Below are 17,809 nucleotides of genomic sequence, written 5' to 3' on the forward strand. Positions count from 1 at the left end.
GTCTTTAAGCAATTTCCTCATTCACACTCCTGCAGTTTGCCACCTTCACACATGTGCAATCCTCTTTTGTTTGCCACCTAGCAGCTTCACTGGAGCTGTTTTGGGTGGAGTGCAGTCCTTAAAGTTGCCTCACTCTCATTTTTCTTTGACTAGCTTGTGACATTACTCATGTTTTCATAATTTCCCTGTCAGGGATTCAGCGTGCATCCACTTAAAAAGCCAGGTCACTCATGGAAACGTAAATAAGCACTTACAGAAAACAGATGTACCGTGGCAATCTGGTCTCCCTAACACTGTTTATAAAAACAGCAGGTCCATAATCAGATTTCCCTCCTGCCCACCACCTGATTCGGAAAGAATTACACACCTATTTTAACTGTTACATTAAATTGAGATACTCCCAGGTCGCATTGGAAGTTCGTTTTTCTCATGTACAAGCTCGTTAGGGAACAAGCTCATTAGAAACCTTGTTATGCCGGGGTTAAACGGCCACAAAACTGAGGCTGGGGAAATTAGTTTTCTCAATTCCTCTCCACGATTTCATAAAGCTAGTTTTGTGTATACAGGACACGTATGAAATCAAGTTACTGCAGAAAACTGACTGTAACATGAGGCCATATTACTGAACTCTAAACTGTTAATTTACCATTGTGATTCGATTTGTCGTTTTCAGAGGTGAATCATCTTATCTTATCTTGCATAAACTCATAAGCATCACAACTATCCTAGCTCTAGCTAGTCAATAGGCTGTCCTAACCTTTACTTTTCTACCAGTTATCATTAGCTGTTCGAGCCAAACAACGGCACTTTTATTGTATTTACTCAACCAACCAACCATAGTGTTTGCCTCTTAATTTAGAGACTTATGGGAGACCCTAAGTGTATGTTGCAGCTACACAAAATATTATGCTTATCAACTAAGACCTGCTTTAAAGAGGCCAACTATTTGTATATTTTTTTTTTGCACCACTATAAAGTGCAGGTAGCCATTGCAGTATTCCCCTGAACAACATGTGTCGCCGCTCAGGCAGCAGCGTGTAGTGTGACTGATCCATAACATGCTTACTTACATCGAGTACTCTAACAACTCTCATGCTGCTGTTTTGCTTTCATAAAGATGATAAAACATTAAAGCTCGTGCCAGGTTTTTATTTTCCACTCATTATGAGTTAATGTGTTAAATCACCAGCATCTCTTAGAGCAGCACTGATGTTGTAAGTCAAAAGAAACCCAGCTGCAATAATGCACTTCGGTACTTTTGCTTGCGTCAGTTAGGTGTATCAGCACACGTATTTAAAAGCATGTGTATGACTCAGTGCGCAGCTGGTCTGCATTCTTCATTTGTTTTGTGCTTTTTCTGAGCTCACTGAGCTTTCAAACATTGTACACACAAGACTACCATTTGCTAATGTCTACAATTAGTGTCGATTTCACAATGAAATCCAACAACTGTTGTGCTCGATGGTAACCTTGGAGACCAGCAGCGCATGCCTGTCGTGTATAAACTTCGCAGTGGCAGAAATGACTGTTCTCTTTCAAAATAAATACACGACAAAACAAATATACACAGTTGATACGAAGCATCGAGCAGCTCTCGACTAACGCAGGTCACCGGTTGATTAGATGCTTTCACACTCGTAAAATTTACATCATGTCTTCTTTAAGTTGGTTTTTTTTTTTTTTTTTAGTTTTGTTCAGTTTTTTTAATAAAAGTTGAATGACTGTAATATAATGATGCACTTGCTCGGCTTGATTTCACTGTGCATTGAGTCAATACAAGGTAATTCTTTCAGAGTGTTTTTGCTGATGCCCTGTCTGCCCTCCAGCCGAGCGCCACAGCGGATGTGTTCTTTCATTTCGTGGCATCAGAGATCTCGGGTGATAACCTTTTTGCCTGCCCGCCCAAACATATTTTTTCTACTGTAACTCCAGCGAAACACCATAGAAAGTGCGGCATTTGTGGCCGTGTGACCTGTCGTGTTTTAAGTGCTTTGCTTGGGAACGCTGTTGAAATCTGCTGCCAAGCATGCAAAAATTGATGGACACAGAAAAACCTACGGAGTTGTTTTCCCACATGATTCAGACACGGAAAATGTTTCTTTTAAGTGAAGAGCCATATGGGAAAAGTGTATTTGAAACATGTTCATGCCGATATTTCACTGATGAATTGTACCATAGTCTCAAGTTTTTCTACCTGCATATATTACTTGTATGTTAAAATTGAATTACACCAGTTTATTCAGCTCTATCTCTGTTGCTGTTTTCTTTTCATGTGATTTAAAACATTTAAATCTTTATACTGGGACAAAGTCTATATTTAATACCATAGATGCTCACCCCTCTGAAAAAAATAGCTGTGGAGCTTCAATTCACGTCTATTTCCCATCTTTTTTTTCTTTTTTTTTCTGACAACCAGTAGATCTCTTTACACTCGCTGCTTTCACTCTTCACTCTCTACTCTTTCTCTTCCTCTGCTGCCCTCTATGTAACTCTCTCCTAATACAGCCCGTGTTTCATCTGTTACTCTTATTTCTTTAGTTATCCATCAATTCCTCTGTGTATCTAATTCACATTTCCCCGTGGTCCCCTCACCCTCAGCTGGGCTCTGTGCCCGGGCGGTTACTGTAGCTCTGCTGGCCGATCCTGCTGTGATCTGGTCCAAGCCCACACTGCTTGCCTGTCCTCCGTCATACGCTTTGACTGCAGAAGTTACATTTGAGGAACAAAATGTTCAGTTGAGGCTGTCAGAGATGTGTAATCCTACTTTAATTAGTGTTGTGTAGAAATAGTTACTTAGTATTTCAGATTCTTGACTAACAGTATACCATCAGGCGCTGGTGTGTTAACCGAATGGTAACTTACTCGGTGTAAAACACAGTGTGATGTAATTCTCGGTTCTGTAAATTTATATTTTATGTTCAGTTTATGACTCAACTTCTAAGAAGAACAGATAGTGACAAAAGTTTGTCAGTGCACTCTAATCTTGTGAGTGGGTGTGTGATGGATGGATGTAATGGAGTAAAGATCCACAGCGGAGTGCATCAGAGCAAAAAAATAGCCGAAAAAGTCACCTTGCACTGAATCGTTTTAGAGCATGAAGCGGCACCGTGGGTCGTCTCAGCTCAGCGGTGTTAAGCTGACTAGCGTATGACTTGTTTATGAGCCTGAAGCTAGGGGGAAGGTGAGTGAGTAAATGGAGACATGCCAGAAAAATCCTTGAACAGTGTGTGAGAGGCCTGTATGACCTCACATAAACTGCAGTTATATGCAGCATTCACTTGGTACTCATCTCTTCCATTACTAGCTCATCTCTTTTATCTAGAAAACACAGCTAGTGTCTTTGTTTTGTTTGTCACGTCATGCACGGATACAAGGCTGCATTAGCACACAGCAGTGCCTCAGCAAAGAGAGGAAAGACAGAACCGCATTAATCAGATCAGTCGGACACTTTTGCATTTACGTAATTATGACTTATGTGCGTGTTGGTTAGTAACAATTTCTTTTTTGTAGTTGGCAGAGTATCATTTTCAGCTGGGGTCAAATAAGCTCACTGGTTTTGTCTGTCTGTCAGTCTCTTCTAGACTGAGCTAATCACATCTTGAAAGCACCTTTGTACCAGTGAGGAAACAAGAATGGACTTCAGCATCAAGGTCAACAAAAGCTGTGGCTTTTTTTGTAGACTTGCTGAGAAAGACAAAAAAGCTGCAACTTATGCACTTTGTAACATCAAGCTATAGTTTTTTGTTAAAGGGCCAAAGATGTGGTTTACTAGCGCCTCAAGCTTACTAGGTTTCTAGGCCAGGTTATCATGTAAAACTGTGTATCTCAACGACTGTGGTGAGTGCTTTGTGATAATGTTGAAGAAACAATAGAAAAAGAATACGAGAAAATTAGCAGCTTTGATTCAGTTCGCTTTTTTTGTTTGTTTCTTTGTTATCCTGGTGGCTGCAAAAGTTTTAGCAGTTCTGTGAAACTTTTAAGTGATGGTAGCGACTTCAAAGGACGATGAGTAGTATCAGAAACCTCTAGAAACCTCTTATGAGTCCATTTATCAACCAGACTGTGGGACATGTGTGGAGACCGGGGGTGTCAAACTCATTTTTAGTTCATGTGTCACATACAGGCTGATTTTATCTCAAGCACACTGCAGCTTAAGGTCAGTTACGAAAAAAAAAAAGTCTCAACAATTCGTCTGTTTCTCCACATTCAGTCGCTGTAATCACAAAGAACTGATATTGGACGTCAAAGAAACACATTGACCTCACACCTCTGCTTAACTGTCTTACTTCGGTGGGGTATGGCCGGTCATGGGTAACGTCTAAAGATTTAGACCTCAAATTAACACTGACCCCTTCTTCATTATTAATGACTTGCAACACCATGCTTTTTGGTGCAAAGTACAGAGAAAGGAGAAAAAAAATGATGCCCTGCTTTTCTCAGTTTTCACACTTTTCACCCACCTTTGCAAAGCTAAACGTCTCAAAAATATGGTTTTAGATAGGAACCAAAGGCAGGACACTGAGGCAAGAAATAACAAAAAAACCCTTCTCAATTAAGCCAGCAAAAAAAGATAAAAACTTAAAGCCTAAACAAGGAGCCTCAACATGATCCTAAACAAAGATCATGAAAATAACTAGAGGGGTATACTACAAAGGCGGCTCAATAAAGCCAGGCTTTCCTACTCCAGTCAGAGATAATGGGCATCACAACAGCAATTATCAGGTTTCTCTGTCAAGTCGGGCTTTCTGTTTCAGTCTCTCTGTCTGCTCGCATGAATGGGGGCGTTTCACACGTCATATGAGTCTTCTTTCACACAAAATGATCCTTATGAGTGCCGCCTACTTCAGTCACAGATGTTATCAGGTAATGATAATAAAATGGGGTTTTAAAAAAATCTATAAAAAATAATATAACAATACAGTTACAAGCAAGACAAAAGGTTAATGCTGCCAGAAATCACAGAGTGAGAAAATAAGCAATTGAGTTTGAGTTATTTTAATGCCGATTGGGCTCTCAGTGCTGCTGTTTGTTTCTAATGTGATGGCTGAACAGGTATTCATCGCGCGTGTGTGTTGTTTTTACATGACCAGCTCACCTAGTCATGTAAAAAGATGGGCACTTTTGTCACACAGACAAGCTCAACATAGATTGCTAACCCATTAATCTTGCTTCACAGTAAACCCCTCTGAAGAGGACGATCTGACTACGGATACGCAGGGGATTAATTGGAGACTTTTAAAGGATTAGGCATATTTGAACAAAATCAAAGGTTCTGAAAAAGATCAAAAGAGATGTACGGGGAAAACCAGCAATCACAGCAAAACAGGAAAAACTCAAATGTGAGATAATTACCACAGAGACAAGACGACTAACATTAAACGTTAGTTAAGGGAGATGCTATGTTAGATGTTAAGGAAACACTGTCGTAGTCATGACCATGTCATTTGAGGTGAGCACTAGCATTTAAGTACACGCTGAGCCTGTCATTGACAGTGAGTCTGTGCAGATATACTAAAGCTGAGTTTGTGACCGGGCTACAGCTTTATCGGACGCCACTCATGCCTCTTGCTGCTCGAGCGGAGCACATTCCAGCGCTAAAAGTCAAAGATATTTCAGCTTTTAGCTCACCAGTGCTGCACATTAAATGGGTTGTCAGTTGTTTCATAGCAACAGCAGTGGCCTAGACGAGTGCTCACCTCAAGCAGCAATTGGAGCCAAACAAATAAAAGGTGCAGAGGGTTATTTATAGCTCCACGTCATTCACTATATTACTATTAAAGGTGAACGCCTTTCCAATTCTTCTGTTTAATAATTTCACTTGTACTCTTTAACATTTCACAAGCACCTCTTATGTTGAAGTGTGGACTCCTGACCAATAGCGATCTGCTATTACATAACACAGATTGCAGATAAACCTTTCATTCACTAATTGGCAACTATTCCCAAAACACTTTGTTCCCAGCCACGGTTTGTCTTGATAAGGAATTTCACGGCATATTTAGAGCTGATAGTGCTCACCCAACCGTGTGTCAGACTTCATCTTGTGCAACGAAGTCCAATAAAAATCATAACAAGGTATCAAATTCCAGATGAGTTGCAGTTTCGTCAGAGATGTCAACACAGAGACTTTGAAGGAGGAACTTTACTGTGTTATCAAATAGAAGATTACTGGCAGCAGTTACACGCTAACAATTTTGTCAGCTGAAAGCTTTTATTGTTGGACCGACTGATTCAAAAAGTCGTGCTTTTTGGAAAAATAAAACTTTCCGTCGTTCGTTCGTTTTTTTGAACTTTAGCAAGTGAGTTTGTATGTTAGGGCCCACCATTCATCCTAAAATAACTGGTTTTAATGGGCCTCTGACATCAATGTTCAGAGGTAGCAAGGTGGGTTAGTTTTAAAGCAATCTCTATTAAAAGGAGTTTATGACATTTTGTATTTAAACTCGTAAACTCGATCACTGATAGATCACACAGTCTGCCTGGGAAGAGGTGACTGCTGAAAGCATCTGGTGTAACGTTTGGTTCCAGTGAAGCTCTGTAAACACAAATCTCAGCAGCTCATGTCTGGAGACAGCAGACTTCTTGGACCAAATTAATATCACAGCAGCTTTCTGTATCTAATTAAAAGAAGCTGCAGGACGAAAACAAATGCAGCGTCTGAACGCTCACTAATTAATACAGTGTTGAAAATCTTTGCATTGCTTCAAAAATGGCAAAGAAATGAAAGAAAAAAAAAAACCCCTAATTTTTATGAATAGATGGGTTGGATTTATTTTTTCTTAACAATCTGAACAGTCTGGAGCTCTCCTAATGAAATATTTATCTGAATATGTGCATTTGAAATGGCCTTTTCTGGTCACGCCTGGTGTCTTGGGCAGACAGTGACCTTGCTGCTTATGGCACAAATGACCTCGCACGGCATCAGGACTGCGAGCCAGAGATGAGAATTAACAGTCTGTCAGTCAAAGAGAGACGGCAATCCCCTGAAGCCAGTTGACAGTTTGCTGAGATTTAATGAAATGGGTGGCACAGCACACGTCCCTCGGCTTAGGCTGAAAACCTCCAATGGAGTGACAGTGCCTCAATTTTATTTACAAATTGAAAATCTAAAAATATAAGAGGGGAAAATAATGAGAGCGGTGTTAAGAAAGCATCCTCCTTTATCAGAGTTCATCCGCTAACTTTTTCTCCAGATAGCAGAGTTTCTTTATTTGTGTCTGTTTACCCCAAGAAGGGAAATTGGATTTTAATTACTCGAGTGCAAGAGTGCTGCAAATATTTTTAAAATTAGGAACTGTTGCAACAGTTTGGAGATGTGCATAATTAGAAAAGTGAGGACTGAAATCACACAGTGTCTCACATTCCTGATGATTTTAGAAGCAGACTGGTATATGTGCAGTTATAACCAATGGAACCAATGACTGACACGCAATGCAAATGGGAAAAAAAACAAAACAACAGTATTTATTTAATGACTTGATACCATTTTAGTCCTTTAAATACACTCGGTGAGTAGTTTGACATTTTTTTGGGACATACACTTCCTTCCCACTCTCATGTCTATACTAAATATAAATGTGAAGCCAGTTGGCTCAGCTTTGTGAAGGCAGTCTTTGTAAACGGCCTGTGGCTGCGTGTAGGTCTGTGAAGATCCGGATTTGTTCTCTTGTTTATTTTCTCATGGGTGATCACATGACAAGAGTTTTTGTTACAGCACACGAGAGTAAATGACCAGATGTTGTTGTTGGAGTTGGTGGTTATTACTGCCTTAGGCCAGCCTCCTGATTGGCTTTAAAACTAACCTTGGACCCCCACTGGGCCAACATGAAGTCACTGTTCCAGTCTTTACCTCAGTGTTCTCCTCATCCAGCTGCCCCCTCATCTTTTCTCTCTCCTCCTCTTCTTCTCTCTCCCTCCCGCTCTCCGAGCTCGTATCCCACCTCTCCTCCTCACTGCTCAGTCTCATCAGCTCCACCTCGACTCCCTCTTCTCTCTCTTCCCCTGTGTTTATCTCCCTCTGCACACATCCCTCCTTGTTCTCTAGCTCTTTCTTTCGGCTTTGTTCCTGCTCTTCAGCCTCCAAACTCGGCTGTTGTTCTGGCTCCACTTCTGCCTTTGTCTCTGCCGTCTTTTGTTTTCTCCTCGCACTTCCCACTTCTGTCTGTGCCTCGAGCAAAGCTCTCAGCTGCTGCTCTCTGCGTTTCCATTCCTCCTCCAGCCTTTGGTACATGTGAAAGGAGAAGTGCCACCCTCCGTTCTCCTCCAGCATATCCTCCACTTTGCTCAGCAGCTCTCTCACTTGCTGCTGCTCTCCTTCTCGTCTCCTATCCAGCTCGCCTCCGGTGCTCACCCCTCGTGCTTCTTTGTCAGTTTTCTTCAGCCAAGTCCATTCCTGTCTCCTTCCACTTCTGTTCACCTCCTGCTTTAGTCCCCCCTGCGTGCAATTAACAGCTGCCTTGTTATCCAGCACATGGTATCGATAGTGACATTTCTCCATCAGCCACTTCAGAGCAGGGCCACCTGTTTGGATGTGCTCCTGTACACTGCAGCCTTTTTCTTTTAGCAAGTCTCCAAAAGTGAACAACACCATCGTGTGTCTCCAGACAGCAGAGGTGAAGATTTCCATCCTTCTCTCTACTGCTTTCCTCTCAGACTCGGTAAAGTCCATAAGAGGAATCACTAACAGAACCACATGAGGCCCCTCAGTTCCACACAGCGATAATGCTCTCAGGAGTTCAATTTTCTCCTCTTTGGGAACAAAGTCCTCAGATGTTCCCCAGCCCTGTGCATCCACCACGGTCAAATGGCGTCCAGCAGTGACAGCACCAGCTGCTGCACTGGCCCCTCCTCCTCTCGTGTCAAAAACCCGCCCTCGACCCAACAGGGTGTTACCCGTGGAGCTCTTCCCTGTCCTCCTGGGACCAAGCAGCAAAGCTTTGAGTGCGCGTGATGCTGTTGGAAAGAAAAGAGCAAGAAAACTTTGAATCCAAAGACCCGAGTTCAGTGTGCTTGTTATAGATTTGTCAATTGCTAAAGTCAAGAAAGGTAGAGTGCAGTGAGTGGCAGGAGTGACTCATACTCGCCCACTTGTAATCATATTTTACACCTCATATGAATCATATCCATTTCACTGTCTTGGAGAGATTTGAAACAACACTCAGGCTTTTCTGCATCTTTCTTCCCTTCAGTTTTTTGCACACTGGAGGTTTGTTACTAACAGATGCCTGCTGTTATCTTTAACAGCAAAACAATATCTGAAAAACTAAAGCCCGCTAAGTCAAAACGTCATGCACAAATTCTGGTCTTAGATTTGCCTGCAGAAATTTTTATTATTATTATTATTTTTTAACTTTTGTGAAATCTCGTCACAAATACGCCTTCTAGGATTGCAATTACTTACTTGCATGCATAGGTGTGTTCCACCAGCTCTCCATTGCGGGTGATTTCCAGATGTAGCTAGTATAAGTTTCCTCCATAACAACTTTGGTACCACAGCGGGGATTCCTGAATCCAGCTTCCCAGGATAAACAGCCTGTAACATGAAGAGTGTTGAGCAGTGCAGTCTGGCAGAGCGGATACTCCATCCACTTATGAAGTTTGACAAAGGCACCTCCCAGTTTTTATTGCTCTCTTGATATTCCTGAGAATGATTAAACCATCAAATCGTTTATGATTTCCGTCAGTTTGTTTTTAACAATTATTTTGTTTTTTAACTTTTGAAATTTGCTTATTTACTACACCAAGATTTAAATGTACAATAATGTACAAGCAGCGTTGTTGCATTACAGCATAATGGAGATGGTAAGCTTGCATCAATTAAATGTGAATGGCTTCCTGTATGTAGGGACACTGCAGTAGAAGCTGCAGCACAATAACAGCATGCGCAGATTTACTATAAGCGATCGAATGTAGGTTTACATGTTTTACGTGCATAACTTTTTAAAACGTTTTAATACTTAAGTCGATGCATTTTTACTCTAAAGGCCAAAACGAGTCCTTCGTATTACTGCTATTTTTGTTTTTGTCTTAGTAAATTATTAATATATGAAGTGGTAAACCTCCTCATCATCTGAATTAAAAAAGTTCATTTCCTTGACAGATTGCTCATCGACTTACTCGCCCCGCTTTACTTCCGTTTTTTTGTTTTTTTTGTCTTACAGGTTTTATGATTTTACAGCTTGTTTTGATCATAAACCTCTCTGTCTCTGCTGTGTAATGTCCGGGCTCACGTGCCGTGCGTCTCTAACCTTAATCTGAGCACGTGCACCTCACAGATAACGGTGTACTCGGACTGTGAACACATGCCTGCAATTTTGCGTCAGCCTGTGTTGTTTTTGTGCGTGAGCAGCAGCACTATTGATTGTTACAGTTTTCCATTATCTAAAGCTAAAGTCAGCACAGCTAAACTTAACATGATATCAGAATGATCAGTAATAGTATATTATAAGGCTCTGAAACCTGAGATGTGCTGCATTTCTCCTTTAAAATTGTCTTGCTCACAGTTTAGGCCATTGTGCTGGATGAACATGGACTTGCTGCGTTTAGCAGCATTTTGTGTTCTAGGTGCAAATAGAGGCGCAACATTAAAGATAATCAAGTGAAGATATTTTAACTTTTCTTGTAAATTAGCTGATTTCTAAATTAGAACCACAGAGGTGGATTACAATCCCAGGTTAGATTCCACGGTTCAGTCTCCATCACTTCTGTCTCTCTTACCTCTCTGTTTTTGCACCTGATCCCCTTTTTTGTTTTGCACCTGATGCTTCTGTGTGTGTGTGTGTGTGTGTGTGTCTGTGCGTGCGTACGTGCGCGTGCGTGCGCGTGCTGGGGGAATCCATGCTCTGACCTGAGAGGTTAAGCCAGTGAAGGATCAGCTGGGTTTTTAGCTCAGTCTGTTTCTATTAGGTCGGTGGCAAAGGAGTGCCTGCTGAATGTGTGCACGTGTAAGAACTCATGTTTGTTTACAGGAAGTGTCAGTGTGTGTGTGTGTGTGTGTGTGTGTGTGTGTGTGTGTGTGTGTGTGTGTGTGTGTGTGATGATCCTTGAGTTGCCTTGAGGCTACAGGAACAGAAGCCTTTTCCGCACGTATGCTGTCCCCAAACTTTCCTCGCTGCTTCTTCTTTTCTTTTTTTTAATTTGTTTTGAACTTTGATCTGCTTCTTCTTCTACTGCTTTGTTTTTCTCCCTCTGTCTTCCTTCTTTTCTTCTGGCACACACACAAACACACAGCGACCTTCCTAATTGTGTATATAATTAGGTTACTCTCTCTAATGAGGCTGCCCATCTTTGAAATTCTGAAATAGTGTTTACACAGCACATTACATCTGTTAATGTGCTAAAGCCAGGCACTCTCTGTCTAGGTTTGTTTAATTATTCAGTTGTTTTAAAAGCATTTATCCATAAGAAAGAGATTATGGACTCTCCTATAATCCATTGATTGGTTTGTGTTACAGGGAACGCCCGCTTTCTATTATCACAGCCACAGTGAGCAGTAGGAGGAATACACTGATGTAGCAGATGTTGGTGTCTGAACCATAGAAACATTCCCAGTAGCACCAGCCAATCATTTATACAGTTATTCAGTCTTTCTGTGAATTTGTTATTTTTATCATCTTTGGTATTTTCTCATCTAAAAAGATATTTTTTTATATCCACTTTTACATTAATATCCTTATTAATTAGTTAATAATATGCCACAGATACTCCTTGTCATCTGTTCTCTCTGGCTGTTCCTCTATCCATCTACTCTTTTAAGCTGGAGCCTATACAAGCTGTTATAGGACACCCTGCGCAGGTTACAACTGTACCACACTGAGATTAGATATGTGTGTAAGTGATCCAGTGTCATCATGTTACTCAATAAGTTGTTGAGAACTGCACCATTTCACACCATTAACACATGTTTTTGGCCACTGGGCTATTGTAAGTGCGACTTTAACGGCATTTTATGAAAACCATGGCTAATTAGCTAAATGCTAACGAGGTTAATGGGAACAGTGAGACTAAATTGAAGCAGTAAGAGTTAAATTCAAACAAAAAAGTAGCTAAAAGATGCTAAAATGCTGTGTAGACTGGTTATTCTGGCTTGAAGTAATAATGTCCTTGACATATCTTACACAGGTTAAATGCACAGTTTGAAAAATCCCGAGTCTTCAGTCTCTTTACACACAAGGTCTGGGTCTCTTAATTTAAGATGTTCTTAGTAAATTATGCCAACGATTTCCTCTAAAATTGAGATTTGTATGACTAAAGCCGCCTTCCTGCAGTTCAAGGGGATCTGAGGGTCAGACAGGCCCACTGTGCTCTGTCTCTACCTATTTATCACTCTCACTCTGTCGAGTCCACCCTTCCCTCTTATCTCACGACCTCTTCACATCTTTCTCTGCTTCATCTACTTTGCTCTTTTTACCTCTTCTTCACCCCTTCCCTTGCTCCCTTTATTCCTGTCTACCGCTCTCTTACATCTTCTGTTCTTCCCTCTCTCTTATCTCTCTGCCTGCCTTCCCAGAGGAGACAGTAAACAGTGGATTTACAGTAATGGTAAAAAGAGAGCAGGGCTTAAAAAAGAAGCACCACTGTGGCTTGTGTTACCACCAGCTCCGCTGTACCGGCCAGCTCTGCCCACAGTGCCCATCTTTCTGCGTGACACTAATGTGGCCGGTAAGACGTGAGTCATACCACTGACGATTTAAAGTTACCCAAACATTTCAAGGAGGAGTTTGCTCTAGGAGGACTTGAAACACAAAGGATTTGTCTGTGTGGGACGGGCTTAGAACAACTTTGTTTGTAGCCATTAGTGCTCCCACCCCGTGGCTGCATCCCCCCACCCCCCATTTTTTAGTATGAAAGCGGTTTCTAACAAATCCTCCATGGATTGTTGCAACATTACAGCATTAGTTCTGCACAGTGGCGTCTTCAGTGTGTCCTAAAGTGTGATAGTGGTAAAAACTGTTGGTGTCACACAATGAACTGGGGAAGCAGATACAGGATGCCACCGGAGGTACATTAGTAACTTCTTTCCATGTCTGTGAAGGATGTTTGGCAAAGTTCAGCTTCTAGTGTTTGCAGAGGACTCGGAGAATAAAGAAACACCTCCCGCTAATCCTCGTCTTTGCTGTTTTTGTTTTTGTTGTGACGTTTGAATCTGGTTATTTTATACAAATTCTCTTTGTTGTGTCATAACGAATAATTTAAACCCACTTTCTCATTACTGGCTAGGCTCAGATTTGTCAATTTAAATATTTATAAGCTGTTTTTACTGCACTGCTCGCCTCCCAGAAGATCTAAGCAGGCTTTATATTTAATATTCTGCACTGATTTGTTCTACATACAATGTGAAAGTCACACTCTTGGGGGGAGCATATAGTAAAAGCAATGCACTGAGACTCAGACCGGGCAGGAAGCTGCGCAGCAGGGCTATTAAAACAAGGGAAGTATCTGATAGACCGGATTTTAAATGGGATAAAGATTCAGCGCCTCGAGAATCAATTTTTTCTTTCTGTCTCGAAACAGCCTCACACTTAAAGCTTCTGTGTCGTGATAATCTGCTGACTTTCTGGTTTGATGTAGCCAGAAACTTGGCCCACTATTAGAAAGATTTAAAATATGTAAAAAGTAGTTTAAGCATATCAAGCCTTATGTTTAGGCTTGAGGACAAGAAACCGCACGGGAAAGACTCCAGTCCGGCCCACTGGACGACTCTGGAAAACTCTGGACTTAAAAATCTATTTTAATAATTTTTATGGGTGCTTTTTTTTCTTGGCTGATAAAGACCTCTCCCATGGCCATTCATTATACATCAAAGTAATTAAGTAAAAAATAAAAATTAAATGACAAAATGACTATTTAATGACCATAGGCTATAGAAGTTTTTTTCTTTTGGGCCACAATCGTGTTTTATAATTACAGCAAAGTGTGGGAAATGAGCTGCCAGGATGGTTTTGGTAATTCTTCACATTTTCTTCTCACATTTTAAGCACAAAGAACCACACTAGCACATATCTTTTATTTACTACTGCAGGATTTATTTATTTATTTTTAATCATTGATGAAAAACTAACACATACTGTTGAAATTTCACTTCTTTTGTTATATTAAGATTTCTGTAGTTGAACTGGTCCAGCCCACAGTTGATCAATATGGGCTTTATGTAATTGAGTTTGTCATGCATTTACATTAACTGTAAAACGTGATCCTCGCATTGTCGTGTCTGCTTGTGCACGAGAAGTACTGCTGCAAAAACACTGCAGAGATGGTTTAGAGTTGTTTGGTATCTATGGAAAGATTCTGCAAATACTTTTACAACCTTGCCCATGAGCTCGAGTGAAGGTTGAGTATACAGATGGGCTTGACCTGGTGCATACGTAATCAGGCTGTGAAGCGTGGTCACGTAGCGATCACGTGAACACTCATGGGCCAAAGATCAATATGTTGACAGGCTTTTGAAGTTTTTAGTTTTCAGGGATGTAAATATGTTTATATGCCAGAACCTCAAAGAATCTCATTTGTACCTTATATGCACTGTGAATGTAAGCAGCCTTACACAGCCTTTTCTACAGGGGGAAAATAGAAGTGTAAATTAGCGAGGAGGCTATTTAAATCAGAAAGTCAAAAGTTCTGTATTAAAATGTACTTAAGATCAGTACCCACCCCTGCCATGTGCTTGAGTGGACTTATTTGCCCTTGAGCAAGCTCAAAGGCTGTGCATGTGGACGTGTGTGTGCATTCTGTATTTGTTTTCTTCACACCGTTTGAGTGTTTCTGATCTTTTGTGATTTGGGGGATGTGTGTCTGTTTGCCACTTTGATTTCCTGCATTTGTGTTTCCCTCTGTAATGTGTGCTCTTTGCATCCGTTTTTCTACCTGTCAACATTTTTGCAAGACAGTTTGTGCGTTTCCTTTGAGTAAATGTGTGGTTTTGTTTTTGTATTTCATGTTAACAGGAAAACAGTCTGCGGCTATGTGATAGTTTGGTTTTAGATTAGGAGAGGGGAAAAAAACCCAGCAGGTGTGACATATACCAAGGGGTCACATTATAGAACTGTTGTTACTCTGTGTATATGTACACAAGCTTAGGAGCAAGCTTTGGGATTTTGCATCAGCCCACATTCTAGCTCTGCCACTATGTGAAAACCTTGCAACTGCAAGTTTATTCATTTTCATATTGTATTGGCTTTAATTAAAGGATTAAAGGATTACATGCTCCTCTAAATTCTTCCACCTCTTGGGCTTAGAAAGCACTTCCTAAACAAACTGGATAATGATTAAAAACTGCACTGTCATCAGGCACAATGCAGACCTGTTTTTTTTTTTTTTTTTCTGTCTCTTGTTGACATTTTGAGATAATGCTGCTCTCAGCCAACAGCAATAAATTCTTATATGCCAGGAAAGATCAAACACGGTGACCTTAGAGAGTATGAAGAGGGAAGAGGATAAACTGTTGAGTGTGAAAGTGGAAGCAGAGAAGAAAGCAAGCAGAGGGGCTTCTCCTTTGCGGATAGAAGAGCGTCGCTGGAGAAAAGAGCGGAGAGGTGTATTGTTACAGATGAGATGAAGCCGTGGCAAATGGAGGGAGGAAGACTTGAGGGAGAGACAAAGGAAACGATCATGTTTTAGTTAGACGTTTCCTCTCTGTGTAATGTGTGCATCTGTCTTCTCCACCCACTTTGGTTTATGCAGTTTGTGGTTTTACACAACTTAGTTAACTGCAAAATAATGCTGGGAAAATAGCATGTAAGTATAAATGTGGTCACCAAAAGGAGGAAATTTGGTTTCTTCAGTGACCACAACCCTACATTAGTGCTCCTTAACACTCCTGAGATGAAACCTCCCAGAAATCTAAGTATATATATGTTGTGTTGATTAGCACCTAGTTAAACATCTGTGCAATAAAAAGTAATAGGGTTTAAAGTGTAAAGATTGCTTATCTTGCTAATGCAATAGCCCGCGTTCACAGCTCTGACAGTACATGCATGAACTCAAGAAGTCTTCTGTGTTTCCTGCGTTTCAGTAAAAGAAGCTTCTTCTCAGTTTCACTTATGATAGCAGAGCAGTGCAGTTACTGCATCGCGCAAGTATAAACGCAGCCAGCGCTCATACCTTCAGTGGTTTCTTATATCACTTCAGTTTAAACGTACGCACTGGTGTTAAACCTGCTGAGGAGCCAGAGCTACTACTGTAGCTGCTTCTGAGTCCAAGCTGTTTCAGCACTCTCTAATTCCTCTTTATCAACATTCAAATCACATGAAGTGATGTCACCGCACTGCCGTCCAAACTATTGGAAACAGCACTCAGCTGAGCGACTGTGTCGTCTTTGAGCCATGGTAGTAATAAGTGTTTAAACTGAAGGCAAATGGACGTCTTAGTTCATGAAGGTGTTTCACCTCTCATCCAAGACTCTTGTTCAGTTCAGTTCAGGTTGAACACTCATTGCTTGAAAAGTGATGGAAAGGGAACAACACCAAGAGTTCACCATGAACAGGAAAAGTGCGAAGTAATATTTTTAAAAATATATCATGAGAAGCACAGATGGTGACTGCAGTGGATCATTTTCACTGTTTTTAACACTCGGGTCCACCACAGCTCTTTGTATGTTATCACTTTACTCTTCTCTGCATCTGGAAAAATGACCAACAACAACACAAGCAGGAAGCCCACAGACCAGTTGTTTGTAACAGCAGTGTTAATTTTGACAGAAAACTGATTCAGTGTGAGTCACAGTCTAAAATGTCATTTAGTTTTAGTCATAATTTAGAGAGCGAAATTCTTTTAGTTTAAATCGACTAAATATCAGAAGATTATAGTAGACCCTATCTAAAGTTGATTCAGTGGACTAAAATATAAAGTGTAGAGATTTGCAGTGTACACACAGATTTATTTTCCTGTTTATCAAATGCAAATTGTGTCCACATGTCGACCCTTCTGTTCCTCCCAACAAGTGTTGACATTTCGTCGCATTTTCATGAGAAGCAGGCAGCTAGTTGTGCCCAGCCTCCTACCCCGTTTTTCAGTGGCACATCAAATGAAGCACATCCAACCTTACTGCAAATAGAGAGCACTTCTGATTGGATGACTTTAAAACTCAAGACTTTTCTGCATAGCTTTGACATGATCTCTCCAAAACACTTCCATCTAATTTTTATTCCTCGACAAAAGTATCTGTACATATTATCATAGTTTGTGCTTGTGCATTCGTTTTTATTCAGTTGTTGTTTTTGTCAGCAAGAAAAAGCGGCCGTTGATGAAAACCTTGACGTACGTAACACCGTGACAGTAAAAAAAAAAGCTAAAACTCTGCAGAACCATATTTCCCCTCATGATTCGTTAAGGGTCGCACGAGCCGAGGTGTGAATTGAGTCGAGGACTTTACGGTCAGAGGAGCCAAAGTGTTGTCGCACCTCGGCTGGAACTCCCCGTTAGACTTGAGAAATTGATGAAGGTTCTCAGATGAGTACCTGGAATTCAAATGGATAAGACCTTTGTGGCCCTTGTGTGCTGCTTTACCACAACCCATGAGGACAGAAAGGGGACTGAGATGACTCAGTACGTGGTGAAGTAATGTAACACAAAAGCTGCATCCTGTTGGTTTCCTTACTGAAAAGCATAGTGGTTTATGTGGGTCTGTGTGATGACAGCATCTTGTTATTGCAGTGTCAGGCTAACAAAAGTTTTAAGACAAGCTAGCATGATACAGACATATCTGCCATATCATCCAAGCAGATATTTGTTGGTTTTACATGCACAATAACATTTAAAACATATCCATTAATCAGTATTAACTAGCTAAACTTGCTTGCTGGATTCCAGTCAG

At 40.9% G+C, this 17,809-nt stretch overlaps 2 protein-coding genes across 13 annotated transcripts in view; one reads left to right on the top strand and one right to left on the bottom strand.

Moving 5' to 3' along the window:
- The window catches only part of LOC102305867 (SPRY domain-containing SOCS box protein 4), an 82,310-nt gene that overhangs the window by 52,564 nt on the left and 11,937 nt on the right, over positions 1 to 17,809 (top strand). The window lies entirely within an intron of this gene.
- Positions 6,990 to 9,720, bottom strand: zgc:136870 (uncharacterized protein LOC664693 homolog). Its single transcript, XM_042219988.1, has 2 exons — positions 9,401 to 9,720; positions 6,990 to 8,952 (listed from the first exon to the last, which is right to left on the bottom strand). Exons 1-2 carry the CDS (start codon positions 9,582 to 9,584, stop codon positions 7,769 to 7,771), a joined length of 1,368 nt encoding a protein of 455 aa, XP_042075922.1. The 5' UTR covers positions 9,585 to 9,720; the 3' UTR covers positions 6,990 to 7,768.

The sequence above is a fragment of the Haplochromis burtoni genome, unplaced genomic scaffold (genome assembly GCF_018398535.1).
Source record: "Haplochromis burtoni strain Fernald_Lab_line unplaced genomic scaffold, NCSU_Asbu1 Contig_41, whole genome shotgun sequence".
In the NCBI taxonomy this organism is placed as follows: domain Eukaryota; kingdom Metazoa; phylum Chordata; class Actinopteri; order Cichliformes; family Cichlidae; genus Haplochromis; species Haplochromis burtoni.

Bases quoted from the DNA above. Each gene is read 5' to 3' on its own strand.
- zgc:136870 (XM_042219988.1), bottom strand. From the start codon at position 9,584: ATGGAGTATCCGCTCTGCCAGACTGCACTGCTCAACACTCTTCATGTT. The intron at 8,953-9,400 runs GTAAGTAATTGC...TCTTTCCAACAG, and splicing joins GAACACACCTATGCATGCAA to CATCACGCGCACTCAAAGCT.